The sequence below is a fragment of the Alligator mississippiensis genome, chromosome 5 (assembly GCF_030867095.1).
Source record: "Alligator mississippiensis isolate rAllMis1 chromosome 5, rAllMis1, whole genome shotgun sequence".
Taxonomy (NCBI): Eukaryota; Metazoa; Chordata; order Crocodylia; family Alligatoridae; genus Alligator; species Alligator mississippiensis.
In genome coordinates, this window is record NC_081828.1 from 211,577,494 (window position 1) to 211,594,770 (window position 17,277).

At 42.6% G+C, this 17,277-nt stretch overlaps 1 protein-coding gene across 2 annotated transcripts in view; it reads left to right on the forward strand.

The window, feature by feature from the left end:
* Positions 1-250: 250 nt before the first annotated feature.
* MINDY4 (MINDY lysine 48 deubiquitinase 4) overlaps positions 251-17,277 on the forward strand; it is a 98,029-nt gene continuing 81,002 nt past the window's right edge. The window contains exons 1-5 of one of the 2 annotated variants that reach the window (XM_059729226.1): positions 251-499; positions 2,221-2,340; positions 2,745-2,950; positions 6,416-6,674; positions 7,726-8,183. In XM_059729226.1, coding sequence (XP_059585209.1) covers positions 392-499; positions 2,221-2,340; positions 2,745-2,950; positions 6,416-6,674; positions 7,726-8,183 — 1,151 coding nt within the window. In that variant the 5' untranslated portion in view covers positions 251-391. The remainder of the gene's footprint in view (positions 500-2,220; positions 2,341-2,744; positions 2,951-6,415; positions 6,675-7,725; positions 8,184-17,277) is intronic. The other variant, XM_014608967.3, reaches the window with a different exon arrangement.

Here is a 17,277-nt window from a genome sequence, read left to right on the forward strand (position 1 = left end):
TAATAACGGGGCTTCTAGACATATATCTTGAAGTAATCATTAGAATAAATGGATAAATTGTAGCAATTTAGTTTAAAAATGCTTCCTGCTTGCACCAGAAGTTCTGGATTCATTTCCCAGAACAAGGCTTTTCAAAGCACCCTCACGTTGTGACACGAGTATTAGCTGCATCACTGCACACAGCTGCTTCCAGGATTGCTTGGGAGAATCCATCCACTTCCTCGTTAGGGGGAGGAGCTCTCCACCTCTTTATGACATCGTCTCCGTGGCAACACAGCCAGGACACTGCAACTGACAACACAGGGCGGGCAGGCTGCAATCTGAGCCCTCTGCTCCAGGCATGCAAGTGGTTAATGGCCGGGTAGAAGAGCAGGGACAACCTGCCTGACTCATGTTCGATCAAGTACAGATCACCCCTGTGCTTTTCGGGATAAAAATGGATAACTGCTTTGTGGAGGAGGTCGCTGCATCTGTGGTGAGAGAATTTCTCAGTAGAAAGGTAAAATTTGTCTCCTTTTACTCCGGTTAATAAGATCTTTGAAAGGTTAACAAAATAACCCGGCCATCTGAAGGCTTGAGATGCTGCAAGGGGAGTGCCAAGGCTGTTTTCCAGTCATTTTATTCTGAACTGTTAATACCAGCCATCAGCAATCGAGAGATGTGAGACTACATTTCCCACAAAACATTTCTTTAACAGTAACACTTCCAATACAACAGATACCTTCAAAGAAAGGAAAAAAAAAACAACCCCAACAACTTTTGCATAGTGAAAAATAAATCTTTTGCTGAAAAGGGCTGTTTTTGACTCTATTGATGCCTCTAGAAATTAAGATATCAGATGCTGTAATTTAAGACATTCCCTGGCAAACGTTCGTTCTGTTCTTGCGCATGCTCAACACTGCACGCTTCTCTAACCTAATTCATAGAGTCGCCGATGAGGAAGCAAAAAGAGAAAAAAGTAGAACACAACTTTTTATTAATAATGATGCTTTAAAAGTGACACCTTAGATCGAAAAAAAAAAATGTTTTACTTGTCAGAAAGTCACACCCATCACCCTGGAAAGCACCAGATGTTTAGACAAAAATGACTAAAACTTCCAGAAAATTTTAAAGAGAGATACCTCGCACAAAGCATTATATGCAGCATTCCTGAAGTTATATTTTTAGGATCATTCAGCTTCCAAGTCTGCATATACAGACTAGAGCTAACATCCTATCAGCAGTTATTAGGCAGGCCCTGCATTGGGCTTTACATATATTCTTCAATTTGCAATATTCCCTCCATATGCACTTCTGCTGATGAGCTCTAGCATATGCCAACTGAAAGATGCCACCTGCAAATGTTATACCTTCAACACTGGAAGTTACTAATTTGCTATGTTCCCTGCAACGAACAGTCGCTGCTTACTTGAACCAGGATCTTCATGAGCAAATGGCACTTTTTAAGGTTAAAAAAGTACTTCGGCACAAAATTAAATATGAGTTCTTATAAAAACAGCAATTTAAACAATTGTATTGCTAAAATGTGACCAAGCTTCTTCCCCCAGCACCTATTTCATATAGTTTCTGATTTCATTCTGCCATGAATGAAAATACATATTGTATCAAAAAAGAAAGCTATTTCTACAATAGTTTTGTTTTTTAAAGTGACATTCCTTAAACGTACATTTAATCTCAGAACTATAGGTCCTGCAATCATTCATTAGCAAATCCCACCCCTACATGTGTCTTGAAGCCTGGTGGATTTTTTAAAAATAAATCCCATTTGCAAAAATAGGAACTTCATTTCCTACAAATGTGTAATCTGCTTTACTGTATTTTAAGTTCAACTTTTCCCTGGTTAACCCTGAACTAAGCATCTCGTTTCACTGCAATGTTGCACTGACGTTTAAGGAAAAAAAATACGAGTAACGTTTAAATGCAAACGTAGTATTTGAAGCTGGTAGCACTGTTGTTTTTGTGATGAGCTCAACGCAGTAAGACTGAGGTTTGCCTTGCTTTAATGTAGCAATTTGCTGGCCTTTGCTCAAACACACAAGTGGAATTTTACATTCAGCTACTGAGCAGTATTGATGTAAGGCATAAAGAAAAAAAAAATGAGAACATAAAATGTGGCTTAAAACAAACAAGTTTGAGATTAAATCCAATCTGGAGAATAGCACTTAAAGTTTACACTGTCTGCTGCAGTGCATCTAAAACATTTTTTTCCCCTCTCTCAAGGGTTTAAAAAAGACTATGGCCACCATGGACCAGGAATTTCCACGCTCTGCTCTTAGCATCAACAACAGGAATGAACTCAGAAATGTTCTCCATATACAGTCTCTGTACAAAGAAAACAAGGTAAGAAAACTGAGTTTTGTACCAGACCAACCAATGGCCTTATAGGGTCACAGCCTTATATCTACAACTGTGATGAAAATGCTAATGAAATAAGGACAGATGAAAATGAACTCTTCACGCTTCTGCACAGGGCCCGATCATGTTATTCAGCTCATGACTTTGCGATATATCTTCAGTCCTGATCCTGTAACATAGTTCACTAACAATTCAACAATCAAAAGCGGCCGCTGGAATTTGCCAACTACTGTCCTGTTAAATCCATGTATTGCTCCCTATATTTCAAAATATCCATGTATTTGATTCTGCTTGACACTTTTCTTTTAAAAGCTTGATAGCAACTAAGGAAAACTGGATGCTTCATTTCTACTTTTATAAATTATATTTGATCTTCCCCCTCCCAACAGGCCAAGGAGAACCCACTGAAAACAATTCTAGAAATGATGACAAACTATTTCCTTGAACATTTTGGAAGCATGAGTAGCATCATTTCAAATTCTGTGGCATTACTTCCTCCAAATAAACCCTCCTTAGTCAGTACAGCAGACTACTCCGAAGACGACATGTGTGGGAATACAATAAGATCCGATGCATTTAAAACTGAAGCCTACAGGTACAGTCTTTTTGCCTTTAGCATAACCCCTACAATCATTTCCAAGTTCTAAGGATGCAGATTCAGTTCCCATCTTCAGGTTGCATGCATTTTTACTAGCTACACAGGACACCCAACTTTAGATAACTGCATGCTAGCAATAGTATCCTGCCATCAATGCAGAAATGCCAGTAGGACCAATGCTAAAAAAATGTCATCCTTTAAAATTGTGGGGTGCTCTTGACTGCACCTTGTGCTGCTGCACTTACAGCATTTGATCCGATTAGCTCTTCTCATTTAAATCATGCAAGACAATTACAAGTCATCATCTGACCCCTGCGGCAAGGAGCCAGACTTGATCTACTTGATCCCTTCCAACCCGAATATCTATGCATGTGTGAATTTCTGTGATTGGTGGGAGTTTTGAATGTGAATACCTGCTACTTTAATAGTGATAAGTATTTGAAAAAAAAAATATATACACATCTCTAACATACTACATGTAAAAAAAAGTGTGGTTTGCACCTCAATCTACTATACTTAAGTTTACACAGCACTATTCCTATCCAGAGATAGCTACATAGCTAGTTGACAATCTCATTGTGTGGCTAAGTATATTCAATGATCAGGCAGACAAAAATTCATAGGTTTCTAAAAAATATGTTGTTAAAGGCTTATCAAAAGGGACTCTTCCCATTTATATGGCCTTTGCAAGCCCTGGATGACCGCCAGCCATGCACCCGAGCAGGCTGAAGCAGCCCTGGACTCTCTTGCTGCAGTTTTCCAATAACCCACTGGCACTAAAATAATGCCTTGCTCACCCCTGCTGCAAGACTAGCAGCCAGAGGCATGAAATGCTGCATTTCTTTGCAGCCTGGTGCAAGCCCTTTTTTTTTTTAGTTTGTTTTTAAGTAAGTCGTTCTCATTATTCTTTCTTTAAATATAATATTGCTTTAACTAGGTATCAGTCTTTCCGCAGTAATGAAATCAGCTCTAAAACCCCGAGCGCCGACGGCCTTAACGCAGCATACGCTTTGCACAGCGCCTGACTCCACTGCCACGTGCCCCGCTTCTCCCTGCCTTATATAGACTCGCCCGCGCCGCGCATGCGCAGCGCAGCACACGCGCCCCAGGGGAAGGGGGAATGCGTGACCAGTGAGAGGCCGCTCTGGGGCAGAGTGGCAACGGCCACAGGAAGTGAAAGGGTTTTGCGCTCTTCCTGCAGCTCCCCTGTGGAACTCTGTGGTCCTGAGCCTCCACAGCCCGGGCATGCGCAGTTCTTCCCTGTAGGGGGAGTGGGGGAGAACGGAGTGGGAAGTCGCGTTCTTAAAGAGATACACACACATACACGCACGCACAGCTCAGCCTCTGCGCTGGGGGATGCAGACAGGGGTTGCTTCTGCTCGCTGCCCACTCTTCAAATGCCCCTTCCCTGGGGGCAGCTGGAGAAATTAAAGGGTTTGCACCATGCAAAAGGGTTTGCACCATGCAACTGGCAGCACCCCAACAGCCTGGGGGTGGGTGCAGAGCAAGACCCCTGCAGTCCCTGGGGGACTTCCTCCATCTGTGCCTTGGGCTGAGCCCAGCTCCTGGGCTGCAATGATGCTATGAAGTTCCCTTCCAATAAAAAAGAGATTTTTTTTAGCCTTTGATAAGTATACCCTGTATTTTTTAAACCCAAGAGGAGTTTAAGAACAAGCATGAAGGCTTGTATTGTTACGTTACAGGCTTGCTCCCCACGCATGCCACCAATGCTTTCTAAGACAATCTCATGATTTCTGCAGCTCTTGATGCAGCCCTGGACTTGACCGTACTGAAAAGGCCTTGCAATAAGCAGACAGATCAGAAGGCTTTACTACAGATTGGGGGGGGGGAGTGCAAGAAAAAGCAAGGGACATCTACTGCTCCCCTTTTAATGCTTTCTGTGGTCTGGCACAATGGCACAAGGAGCTTAATGGGCTTTATGCTTTCCTGTGAATCATCTGGCATTAGCTTAGGTCATGGAGAGACATCCTGGCCCTAGCAAACTCAATAGTGTTGCTACTGAATTCAGTCTAGCCACCATTTTCTCCTTGTGTGAGAGACCAGAAGTCTTGTACTTGATAACTTTTATTGGACCGATAGTGTGGTTGGCATATACTTTGAGTTTTGGTATCGCAGTACAGCTTCTTGGGACTCTGGGAAAGAACCGGGCGTAGCAGGACTAAACAGTAGATGGGCCAAGGACTCTCATAAAATCCCACGGGCGAATAAAATGAGGACGTAAATAAATTATCAGGCAGCCAACAGAGAAGATGTTATAACAACTTGACGTACCTGGCTTTTATTTACAGAAATCCCTTGGTCCGTCTGCTATTTAGCAGAGTTTTACACAAGCCCTTGTTCCATGTGCTATTTAGCTCTGTTGTGCCTGCCTCTCCCAGAGATACAAGGAAGTGTATAGTAATACCCGGAAAGCTTTTCCAAATCTATCCCAGCTGTGCAGTTGGTTCAATGCAAGATATCACCAACAAAAAATAATTGCCTCTCACAAATTACCTGGACCGTAGTGGCTACATGACCTCAGCACTATCAAATTCCTCCTGAATTAACTTCTTTCTGAGTAGTCCTCACTGGCTTCTGTGGAGTTGATTTTAAAAAAAAAGTTAGGCAACCTACACTTTTTTTTTCTAAAATATGGGTACCCCAACTCTTCCAGCATGTCTAGACATCCTGTGACTCAATAAGGAGTCAGAGAACCTTTTGGAGCACAGTATTAGCAAGGTATACAAAAATCACAAAATTATAATGGAGAGCGGTAGTTAACAATGGGCACATCTACAAGTCGCCATACGGCAACGTTGCTACGGCACCATGCTTCAGCACGTCCTTTTGGAAATAGTAAAGCACGGCGCAGTAAGTGCCCATGCTGTGCCGTATGGGTGGTGCACGCATTGCTACATTGCTGTAGGGTGACGTATAGATGCACCCAATGTTAGTCTGAAGTTAGACTGCATGGCATCTTATAGGTTAGCTTGTCCAGAGAGGCATAAGCTTTCGTAGGCTTTCATCTACTTTGTCAAATGCTATCATAGACTAGAGCCCATGAAAGTTCATGCCTTTCTGAACAAGTAAGTCTATAAGGCACCATGCTTTCTTCCTATAATTATAATACGTAGGAAGGAAACACTTTTAAAACTGTTTTTTTTTTTTTCTGTATCTCAAAATCATTCAGTCTTACATTGAATAAGAAAATCATGACAAGTGATGAAGGAATGAACATTCTTCTTAGTAAGTTATTTCCTGTATAATTCACGTTAATTAATAATATAAACAGGTCCTTGTTTAAATATGGAAAGGCTATATGTAGATATTTTGAGATGTTGCTAGACATTTTGCTGATTGCTCCTACCACGTAACTCCGCTATAGTAAATAATCTTTTATTGATAGTATTTGCGTATCATTTTATTTCTTGAATGTATGCTCCTTTTTTTTCCCCCTTATAGATGTGAGATTGATGACCTGCTTGATAAAGTCATTCCATCCAGGAGACATCATCAGACAAGTGAGAAATCCAACACTGGGATAAGTCCAAATAGTAGCTCATTCTCTGAAGGGGATAAAAAGTTTAAAAACAGCATGGAGGATTTAAAAATAATAAGAAATTCTGAGGAGATGAAGACCACAATGAAAGAGAAGCAAAGGTCTAGGTCCAGTCTTATCCTCAGAGGAATGATGGCTGGACCAACAGCGAGTTCACAAGAGGTGATTTTTCAATACCTGAATATATAAAACAGTTGATTGGTACTAAGGATTAACATATTCAGTGAGATGGGTATTTAACATAACAGAAAGACTGATTTTACAACAAATGACTAAATTCAGATGTTGTATTTATGAAGGAATTTAAATAAATGATTAGAGTTAATTCATTAAGAAACCTCTCAGATGATTTAGAATCACGGAGGACTATCCAGTCGTGCAATAATTAATCATCACCGCAGCTCTGTGATGTTTGCTTATATGATACTTGTGCATGTTTATTTTACTTGTTACCTTTTATCTCTTTAAGCCGGGGATTTTAAAGGGTCATAAAGGAGATGGGCACAAATTGTATTGAATTTCAGTGGAAATGAGTACATGAGTTCCTTAGGTTTCTTTGCAAATTCCAGCCTCTCCCAACCAATATTTTGGTTCAAAGAATTACATTTCAGCTAACTTATTTCTGTGTTTTGTACAGTTCCCCATCAGCACGTATTCTTGAAAAAGCACCTATGTATTTTTTCCCTTTCGTTCCATGTTGTGTTAATGAGAAGTTGATGTAAGTAAAGAGTGAAGAATTCAGCCCCAAATTGTTAGTAACAGAGAAAACTCAAAGGATTAGTTAGAATACCTCATTTCTAGGAAGCTCATAAAGTTTGTATGCGTACCTGAATTTGGTCCAAAATTTTTTGGCCTGGCAATGTAGTCAGGTGCCTTCGAAAGAGAAGCTTTTTGAACATGTTTTCTGGACCTTCTGATTTCATGTGAGATGGGTATAAGCTCAAGAACCAGCTCTTATATTTTGTTTCTGCTCCCGAATGAAAGACGGAAGTGCAAAAAACACCAAGTCTTCTATAAAGTTCAACCCTGGGACCATCACAGTTTTGGATGAAGGTTCTAGCCAGCTCTTTTTCTTCCCCCCACAAATACCTGTCTCCGATGAAAACAGAATCCCTTATATAACCCACTAGTTTAAGTATTAATGCTCTCTGTTGAAGTAAAGATCTGGTATTTTTGGTAATTAGTTATTTTCTTTATTGGCAACTTATTGTAGGATTCGCTAAAAAGGAGGCCTCTGAAGCAACGATTTTCTAGCATCAGTAGCACACTACAGTTCAAAGGGGAACACAGTCATTCTTCGAATCTGCCAAATGGCGATTTTCAGGAGAGCAAAGTGACTTCTGTACAGTCCATAGGTAACCTCTGTCCGCACAACGACACTGCCATGAAAGCAGACGTGGAGCTTTCATCCAAGACTTCGTCAGGCTCGTACAGGAGTTCAGCCATGGAGGAAATCAGAAATATCCCTGAAGACACAGACGACCCATTTGCCAAGCTGCTGTCGGAAAGAGAGAGAAGCCGAGTTGGAGAGAGGAAATCGATGCCGAGCTTTGATACAGAGCCGGGTGAAAAAACCCTCAAATTAAATATGTTTCACAGGCATTCTGGATCTGGAAGGGAGAAAAGAGAAAGGTCCCTCAAAAAGAATGAGAGTCAGTTACCAGGCCCCAGGTAAGATCATTGGAGAGCTTTGAAAAATTCCTGTAAAAATGCAATTCTACAAAGTCGAGGAAGACTTGCAATTAAGCAACAATGGTGTATAGAAAGCTGAGCTATGATTTCCGAAACTCAGATGGGCTATCTCATGCCTCTTGGTTAGTATAACTGGAAGGGGAGACAAAGAGTAGCACCAGCCGCATCAGAGGCACAAAAAGAGGTGGCTTGTCGTGTTTGTAGGGAGATGATTCCCACCCTCTCCACTCCCTTACAAATTCCCCTCAAGGAACCTTGATCAGAGTAGTATCGCATCTCAAAAAAGACATGCAACCCAAAGGGATTCTTGGGAAAACGAGGGAAATGAGAAGGGGACTGATTCCTGGCTCTTCCACTGGAAGAGCTCCCAAAAAAGCGTTACAAAGAAGGCTACTGTCATTGTCCCTATTTTACAGATGGGGAAACTGAGGCAAGTGAGAACATGCAGTAAATCAGTGGTAAAGCTAAGGGTGGAACTCAGGTATCCCAAATCTCCGTCGGGTACTTTATCCACCAGGTTGCAATCGAAACACTTGTGTAAGTGCTAAAAAGGGTGGGTGTCAGCAACACTTTAAACTAGTCACACATCAGTACAAAATAGCATTAGGCCCCTGAGTTTGAAAAAAGTTAGATTTATGACAATAGCTGCCAGGATGATGGATTGGTTTACAAAAGCTCCAAGGGAAATTACATTCCTTCAAGGCCACAGCATTACCAGACGTAGTTCCAGGTCAGCATGCAATATTTTGCAATGGAGAGCAAAGGTTAAAAAGTGCCTTGCACTAGAAGTGCAAATTTATTTTGAGACAGCAATTTAAAGGATTACCAAATCTGAGAAGAGTATGTATGCTCGCCGTATGTGTAAGATAATAGATGCAGAACAGACTACTGTTATATAGCACTACTTTGTGCAGTGTAGACCAATAATGCGCATGCCGGATTAGCACGCAATTTGCTTAACTGCACAGCACACCACCAGTCATGTCAGTGCCTATTGCTTCCATGCTAACAAGCATTGGTTGTCCTCATATCAGTGGAGGGCATAAGCTAGCTGCATCTTTTGGCCCCACTCTCTGCTTCAGGAAACTGCACGAACTTCAGCCGTCTCTAAACATCTGCCCACAAAGAGGAGCTCTGCAGCTTCCCCAAAACATTTACAAATGTAGGCTCCTGCGAATTTTGGAAGGCAGAGGAAGTAAAACTGCAGGAAAAACTGTTATCGTGAGGCTGTTATTAGAAGCCTTGAAAAGGAGAAGTGGTTGTTAATGCAAGGATTGCTATCTCCCCTCGTCTGCAAGGCTTCTAACAAGAACCCTCAAAAAGCCTCTTAGAAGCCTTGAAAATGTCCGGAGCTGCCACTGTCGTATCACAGCAGTGATGGAGCTGTGCACCGGATGGGTGTTGTTTGCATCACGTGTGGATACGAGCATGCGTGCAGGCCACAGGCGCTCTTTCATTTCCACCTGTAAGAATGTCTATGAAATTGTGAATTTCTGTGAAATTCTTACAGGCAGAAAAATCGCCTCGGAGCTGGAGCATACATGCCTTCCAGATTCCTGATGGGATAGATGCACAGGGGAGATTTGCAGCCAGTCGGCACTAAGGAGCAGCCTCCGGGGTCTCCTCTGCCCTTTGGGGAGGGAACCCTGTCCTCTCCCCTGCCTAGCAAGGGAGCAGGCTGTCAAGTGGTCGTGGGCAGCTATTGCAAAGCAGCAGCCAGCCCAGGAGGGTTTGAACTGTGGGAGAATGCCCCCCACCTCCATCCTGCCACTCAGCTGAATGGTTGGGGGGTGAGGGTGGCATTCCCCCTCGTCCCCACAAAGGAGAAGAGCCCCTGCTCCTGGCACTGCTTGGGGCAACCTGGAAGTGGGGGACAATCTTCTGCCCCAGCACGGCTCCCTGAGTGCAGGGAGCCTGCCAGCTGTGGCACAGCTGTCTCCTGCCCCAGGGGATAGTTCTGCTTCTAGAAATGCCCCCCCTCTCATGCTGCTCAGCTGATTGATGTGGGGGGAGGATGATCCCCTGCAGGGTCATTACAGGGCTCCCCGGGAGCTCATCCCTGGGCAGGCTATCATGAAACGCATGCTATCCCTTCTTCCCTCTCCCTTGGAGAGAGGGAGGGAGAGTAGAGAGGACTGTGGGACACTGGATGTCCTCCACACCTGAGAGAAGCGGACCGCCGTTCAAGTCAGACCTTCCTCCTAGGGACCTGATCCAACTACTTTGGGAAGAGCCAGTTCTCTTCCGCAGGGAAGCCCTTGAATGCCTGTGCCAGGAGGAAGGTTTGGCACCCAGCACAAGTGCAAAGCTTGTAGAGCCTCTTCTTCCAGTCCTGAGGCTTCGCTCTTAAATGCGGTGTGCCTTCCTGTCGTAAAAGGATGGTGGAGCTGAATAAATCCCGTCCCAGCCAACAAATCACATAACTTCAGGCCCCCAGTGCTAGGCTCGGTAGCAACAGCCTTGCAAAAGCAGTGACAGCCATCCCGATAGGGGATGGGTCTTTTTTGCCCGGTCCTGTATATCAGATGTCACACTGCAAGTTTGATTTCTGTGCCAGTTTGCAGATAGGACAGCAGAGGGAGCTCCCTCATTAACAGAGAGCCTTCCCTTGTATCCGTATTAGAGTTGTCCCAGGTCACTGGCTAAACCAGGGAAGCATTTTAAGCACCTGCTGAACTTTGAGCGCGTGAGTAACCTCTTTGAAACCAGTGGGACTGCTCAGCTGCTTAAAGTTATGCAGTCACCTAAATGCTTTGCAGGGTTTGGCCAGAGCAGAGCACTCAACACTGCAAGACGAAGCTCCCTCGTTGCAGCCGTTGACATTTAATTGAGTGCAAATTCCACTCTCTTCTTCCCCTGCAGGTCTCTTGACATCGTTGTTTACGATGGCAGAATCCAACCCTGCTAGATTAATATCTGAAACTATATGCAGGGTTGGCCATAGCCAGTTCAGCCACAGGGATCGGTAATCTTTTTTCTTGTAGCGAAGGAAAGACATTCCTGTCTTATTTTTCATTCCTGTTTTTCTTTGCAACCCCGGTTTGCAATTTTCAAAGGTTTCTATTATTATTCATAAGCCCCAGGCATCTTTTGTCTGCACATATATTTGGCAAAAAACTACGAGGCAAAACCACAGCATTGTTTCAAAGCAGTATCTGAATATCAACGAACAGCCGCGAAAACGGAGCAGAGAAAAACAACTGATTATGAAAGTCCACTGGGGAAATCCAGATGGCCCATGATTTTGACTCCCATATTTAAGGGAAGGATGAACACAATAGTCGGGTTGCTATTTTGCGACCCATCAATACATCTTAAATAAAGCATCAATTGGGTTAAATGGGAAGCTATTAATTAACAGAAGTCTTTTTTGTGGTACTGTAATTACAGTACAAAAACAAAATTAGACCACTTTATTTCATGGTCTATATAGGAGTTTGTTCTGACTAAGAATTACAGTCTCTTTTTATAGATAGCCAGGTAGACTATTAAATTGAGGAGACATTTAGGTTTCTGGTATGACCAAAATCAAATGCCGAGTGGTGCATACTTGTATGAGGAATGCTGAACCGACTAGCAAGAAATTTTTTTGGGGGGGATGCAAAACAAAGGCAGGTTTAGATGTTAGTATTGCAGCTGGTAAAATTACTTATTACACACGCCCTCACAAAATAATTGCCTCAATGTAGTGAAATCAGGCAGAAACCACAAATATGAATGTGGGGTTTATTAAAATGACTCTATTGAGGCTCTCATCATTGAAATGTGCTGTTCTAGGTCTTATAAAGTTTCCAAGCATCCACAAGAACCACAATTTAATACAGTTACAACACGGCCGTTGTGAGAAAATATTGACTCTTAAAGGGAGACAGCGTTTCTTCACTATATCCCAGCCTAACAGTGCATCCCAGAGTAGATATATTGTATTATCAACATATCATGATTTTGCAACCTCCCTGTAGTCACAGAAGTTAGAGATGGAAAATACCTCTGGTTCACATAATGTCTGTCAATGTAGTGTATGGCTGTTACTCTACGGAGGAAAGGGATACTTCTGTGTTCCTCCAAGCCAAGGAACATGAATTGTGTGCAGTTAATTCACTTTCTGGATCAGTGAATTGTATTCTACACCAGTGACGATTTGTTTTATAAATGCAGCTTTACATCCTTCCACTGCTTTGCCCAATCTGCGGGCACGTTTGTAGTAGTTTCACGTACAAAATGCATGCCTTGGCTTCACAATTCTCGCTATTTTTGGGGTGGAATCCTAGAAAGGAGGGAAATGATAGGTAGGTGGCAGCAGATCTTCATGAATCCTGAGTTATAAATAATCGCCAGCAAATCCAATTCCTTAACTCACTCCGCTCTATGTATAACACCATATAGGACATGTTGTTGAGGAAAGTCACTGCTTTGGTCCCAGGAAGACCTTGGCACAATAAGTTCATATAAGGACAGACATTCATCGCGACTTGAGTAGCTTTAGGTCAGGAACATATGACATATTACAGGAATGTGGTTGCTGATCATTTACCTATAGTAATAGCACTTCTGTGGCCTGCCTACACTTGCCTTTTCTCCCAAAATTATACGTTTCATGATATAATAAAGGAGTCAAGGTTACTACTATGCCTTCTAGTCCTCTATGCCCCCCAAAATCCATCAGGTTGGGGGCTGTGGGCTGACAGCTGAAGGCTTGCATTTATTGATCCACTCATTTTGCCGCACCCCGAAAATCCTTTCCATGGGAGTGCAGATGGATGCCTTGCAGTGTTCAGCTCCAAGGTATCTAGGGAGTTAGGACTTTTGGACCCAGTGTTTCTACTCCCTTAAGTTAGGCACCAAAGCCACTAATGTTCTGCTGTGCTTAGGATATCCATCTTCCCATAACTGAATAAGTAAGAGTGCAATATCCTTTCTGTTGTTTAAGACAGGATTTGGGCATGCATGTCCCACCAGCCATGACATACGGAGCCAAAAAAAATAATTCTCCCCAAAGTGGAGTAGAGCTCAGCAATGAAGAAAGTGGCGGGATATGGTTGTAACCCCATGGAGAGCAAACAGAAATATCAGAGACCAAGCTCAGATTAAGGGGAATTTGCCCATCCCATAGAGGTTAAAAAGGGAGTGGCAGAGAGACCCTGCAAAAAGCGATGGAAGCATTACATACACCCCTAGTTTTTTCTCTTATATTTAGTCCTCAAGGCAGAGATTTACACAATCAGGAAGAACTTAAATTGATTTTTCACTTCGTCCTTCATTATGAACAGCCATCCCTGCCCCTCCTGTCCCTTGGTTCACTCCTGCCATCCTCTCCTTTGCATTGCAGTCAGTCTTGGCTAGAACTGTAATGTGAGCTAGCGGTTTCTTCTCAGGAGCCTGTCACTGCAGATGGATGGTTCAGATGGTAGGGGCTGTTTCATGAGCTTGCGGTTTGGCTTCATCTGCCTTCTTCCAACCAAAACCTAAACATCTCTCTGATGTGCTCCGTCTCCACTAATAGGAAAGTAAGTGCCAAGGCGTCCGCTCCCAGAATGTGTCTTGTATAGCCTTTCAACCAAAATTCCCCAAAAGGGTGCTTGCTAATTGCTACAAAAATATCACGCGTTATTTGGTAGGGGATTCTTTTCTAGCTGTGCCGTGCGTCCAAATGCCAGCAAGGCAAGGTTGGGGAATTACCATAGATACCAAGCGTTTTATTTGAACGTTAGTCATATTTTATAGACTCATAGAAATCAGAGATGGAAAAGACCTTTTAAGGTTATTTTGTTTCACAGTCGATTATTCAAGATGCTATATATATGTGCTGCAGCACATTTTCCAGGGCTTTGTCCAGTCCAGTCTTAGATGACTCAAGTGACAGGACTTCCACCACTTCCCTTGAGCATCTCTTCCAAATTCAAATAGATCTTAGTCTTAGAAACTTTTCCCTAATATTCAGCCTAAATTTTCCTGTGCTTACATCGGTTCCCATGACTCATCTTTAGACCTGCTTTTTCTGCTCTGCTCGTTCTCTCTACATTGTGTTTACACCCTTGAGACAGTTATCCTGGTTCCTACATGATGAAAATGTATACATAATTTTGAATGATATGGAAACAATATTGAATTACATAATGTTACACATATTTATATTATATATACACTATGAATATTTTAATGCTTACTCAATCCTGTCCGGTCACCTCCAAAATTGTTGTTGTTGTTCTTTGATTTCCATCCAATTTTTCCAATATTCAGGGGTTTATAACTATATTGCATTCTAGGTATACCTCGTCAGGGCCTTGCAAAGACCATTACCCTTTTCCTGAGTTTGTTTCTCAGCATGCAGTGTAAAACCATGTTGGCATGTTTTGCCACTCCTGGGCCTTACAAACTCATGTCTTCTTAGTTTCAGCTTTGAACGGCAATTCAGACATTTATTTTACAGCAGTCACTTCCTGGGAAGCACTCTTTATAGGCTAGGGCTAGATGTATGCTAGGGGAAGTGATGGGTCTGTTGTGGGAGAATACTGGTAGTTGTATAATCCTGTGCCTTTATTAGTATCTGTGCTTGGTGGTTCTGCATTTCTACACATGAGTGAAGGCAGTGAGTGTGTCATCTTGCTTTTCTTTCTGAATCGTTATTCACTTTTGGTACTCTGAATGAAGAATGACGCAGGTGGATTTTTATATTAAACTGCAGCAATGCTGATTTAGATCAAATTCAGGAAAAAAAAATCTTGCTGTAAGAAGAATGGGATAATCAAAAAGCTGCACAGGGAAGCGTGGATGTTTTCAATGAGAGGCCGGGTAGGCATCCCATCCGTCTGGGATGGTTTAGGAGCAGAGAATCCTACATCTCTGCAGCGGGTTGAACTATGATCCTATCTTTTTTCTTCAAGATGATGAAAAAATCCTTGACTTACACTGGATTTTCACTAGTCGCATAGTCCAGTAAACAGGTTTTTAAAAGTCCCTTTTCTGGTCAAGGAGAACTTCAGGAGCAAATAAAAGATACCGGTTTCCTCCCAAGAAATCCAGCAGAATAATTAAAGTGCCCGCTTTTAAAATCCACGTGTTGTTTCTTAGCATTTTTGATGGCTGCTACTTGCAAAACAAAGCAAAAATGTGATACGATGCCCTCAAGGATCTGTATCTTTGTTTTAAATGACTGAGATTTAAATCTGGGGTGAAACAGCTTCGTTTCCCATTGGGAGACTCAAGCCTACGCTTGTCAATTTTTAAGCTTAATTAGTTTTCGAACTGCCTTAGATCTAGGCTTTTTTTTTCTCCCCGTTGCATCCTTTCCACCCACAAACCATCTGTGCTTGCTTATAGGAAGACTTAACTACAGAACAGGGGTTGAATGTTTTGCAATGACCCAGAGGCAAAATTTCCACGTTCTGGTCTTCAGTGCATGAGCAGGGATCCTCCCAGTTTTCTCTGATTTCCAAAATCCCCAATTTTCAGATTAAAAAAAGCAACCCCAAATCCACATTTTCCTATGATTAAAATGAAACACCACTATATTACTCTCTCTATACTACTGGTGTTTCATTTTAATCATGGGAAAATGTGGGTTTTAGGTTACTTCTTAAATCTGAAAATTAGGGATTTTTTTTTAAATCGGAGAAAACCAGGATCCCTGCTCATGAGCGAATGAAAGGGGAAGATGCAGATCAACTGGGTGCGAGTAGAAGAAAAAAGCCCAACACTTTTTTTCCAGTGTCCACAGACATAAGGACTTACAGGTTGGTTGTTTCTTGCTGCAAGTGAGAAATCAGCCTGCTGTGCTGGAGCTGGGAAAGTTTTACCCTTGCTTTGAGTGGGTGCTTAAGGCAGGGCTCGATGGAGAGAGTTCCAGCAAAGATGAACTGCACATTGTTAGATTAAGTCAGTGCACGTCTTCCTTCCATCCTTTTCTTTTCCAAGTTGAAAAGACCGACACTTTGTTCGGGAAGGGAGAAATCCTTCCGTTTCTGGGAATTCCTCCCAGTTTAAAGCTGGCTTTCAAATGATTGTGTTGGTCTGACCCTCCAGGTATTGGCTGCTATGGAAGTTTATATCTGGATGCAGTTAATATTGTACTTGACTTTTAACGACATACTTCGTTTTGCCTGAAAACTATCACAAAGTGCTTTGCTTCCTGATTGCAATGAAATCAGGTTTGCAACACCATTTCTGAGGTGTCCCCTGCATTTATTTCTCCTTTTATCTCAGGTATTTTTTGGTGTAATTTCATTATCTTTAATGACGTTACTCCTAACTTACTGTAGTGCAGATGAAACCTAAATCACAACCTACTTATCCCAAAACTTTCTTAATGCACAGCACCTCAGTGATGGTAGAAAACAAAATCCTTCTCGGTTCTACAGATGTGCACCCTTCTTTACATTTTTCACAGCTCATGTTTGTTAAGTGCTCATGGAAGAAAATGAGAATTGTTAAGTTCAGAAGATAGCTGTTCCATGGGCAATAAAATAAAAATGTGGATAGCTTAAAGACAACAGCTGACATATTACACCAAAATGACTGTTAAGGCAGCTTGAGAAAATGTTATCGCTGACTACAAAAGAACAGTGCTTATGAGTATCGCAGTTTTTTTATAGATTCATAGATGCAAGGGTTGGAAGGGACCTCAATGGATCATTGGGTCTGGCCCCCTGCCAGTGGCAGGAAAAAGTGCTGGGGTCGGGTGACCCCAGCCAGGTGCTTGTCCAGTCTCCTCTTGAAGACCCCCAGGGTAGGGGAGCGCACCACTTCTCTTGGAAGCCCGTTCCAGATTCTGGCCACCCTAACCATGAAAAAGTTGTTTCTGATGTCCAGCCTAAATCTACTCTCCGTCAGCTTGCAGCCATTGTTTCTGGTTATTCCAAGGGGTGCTCTGGTCTGGTAAGCAGAGCATCTCCTATTCCCTGCTGCCCCAACCGATTAATTTGTATACTGCCACAAGATCCCCCCCACAGCCTTCTCTTGCAGAGGCTGAAATGCTCCAGGTCCCTCAGCCTTTCCTCATAGGGCCTTCCCTGCAGGCCTAACTGTACGAGTCGCCTCCTCTGGACCCTCTCAAGGTTGTCCACATCCCTCTTGA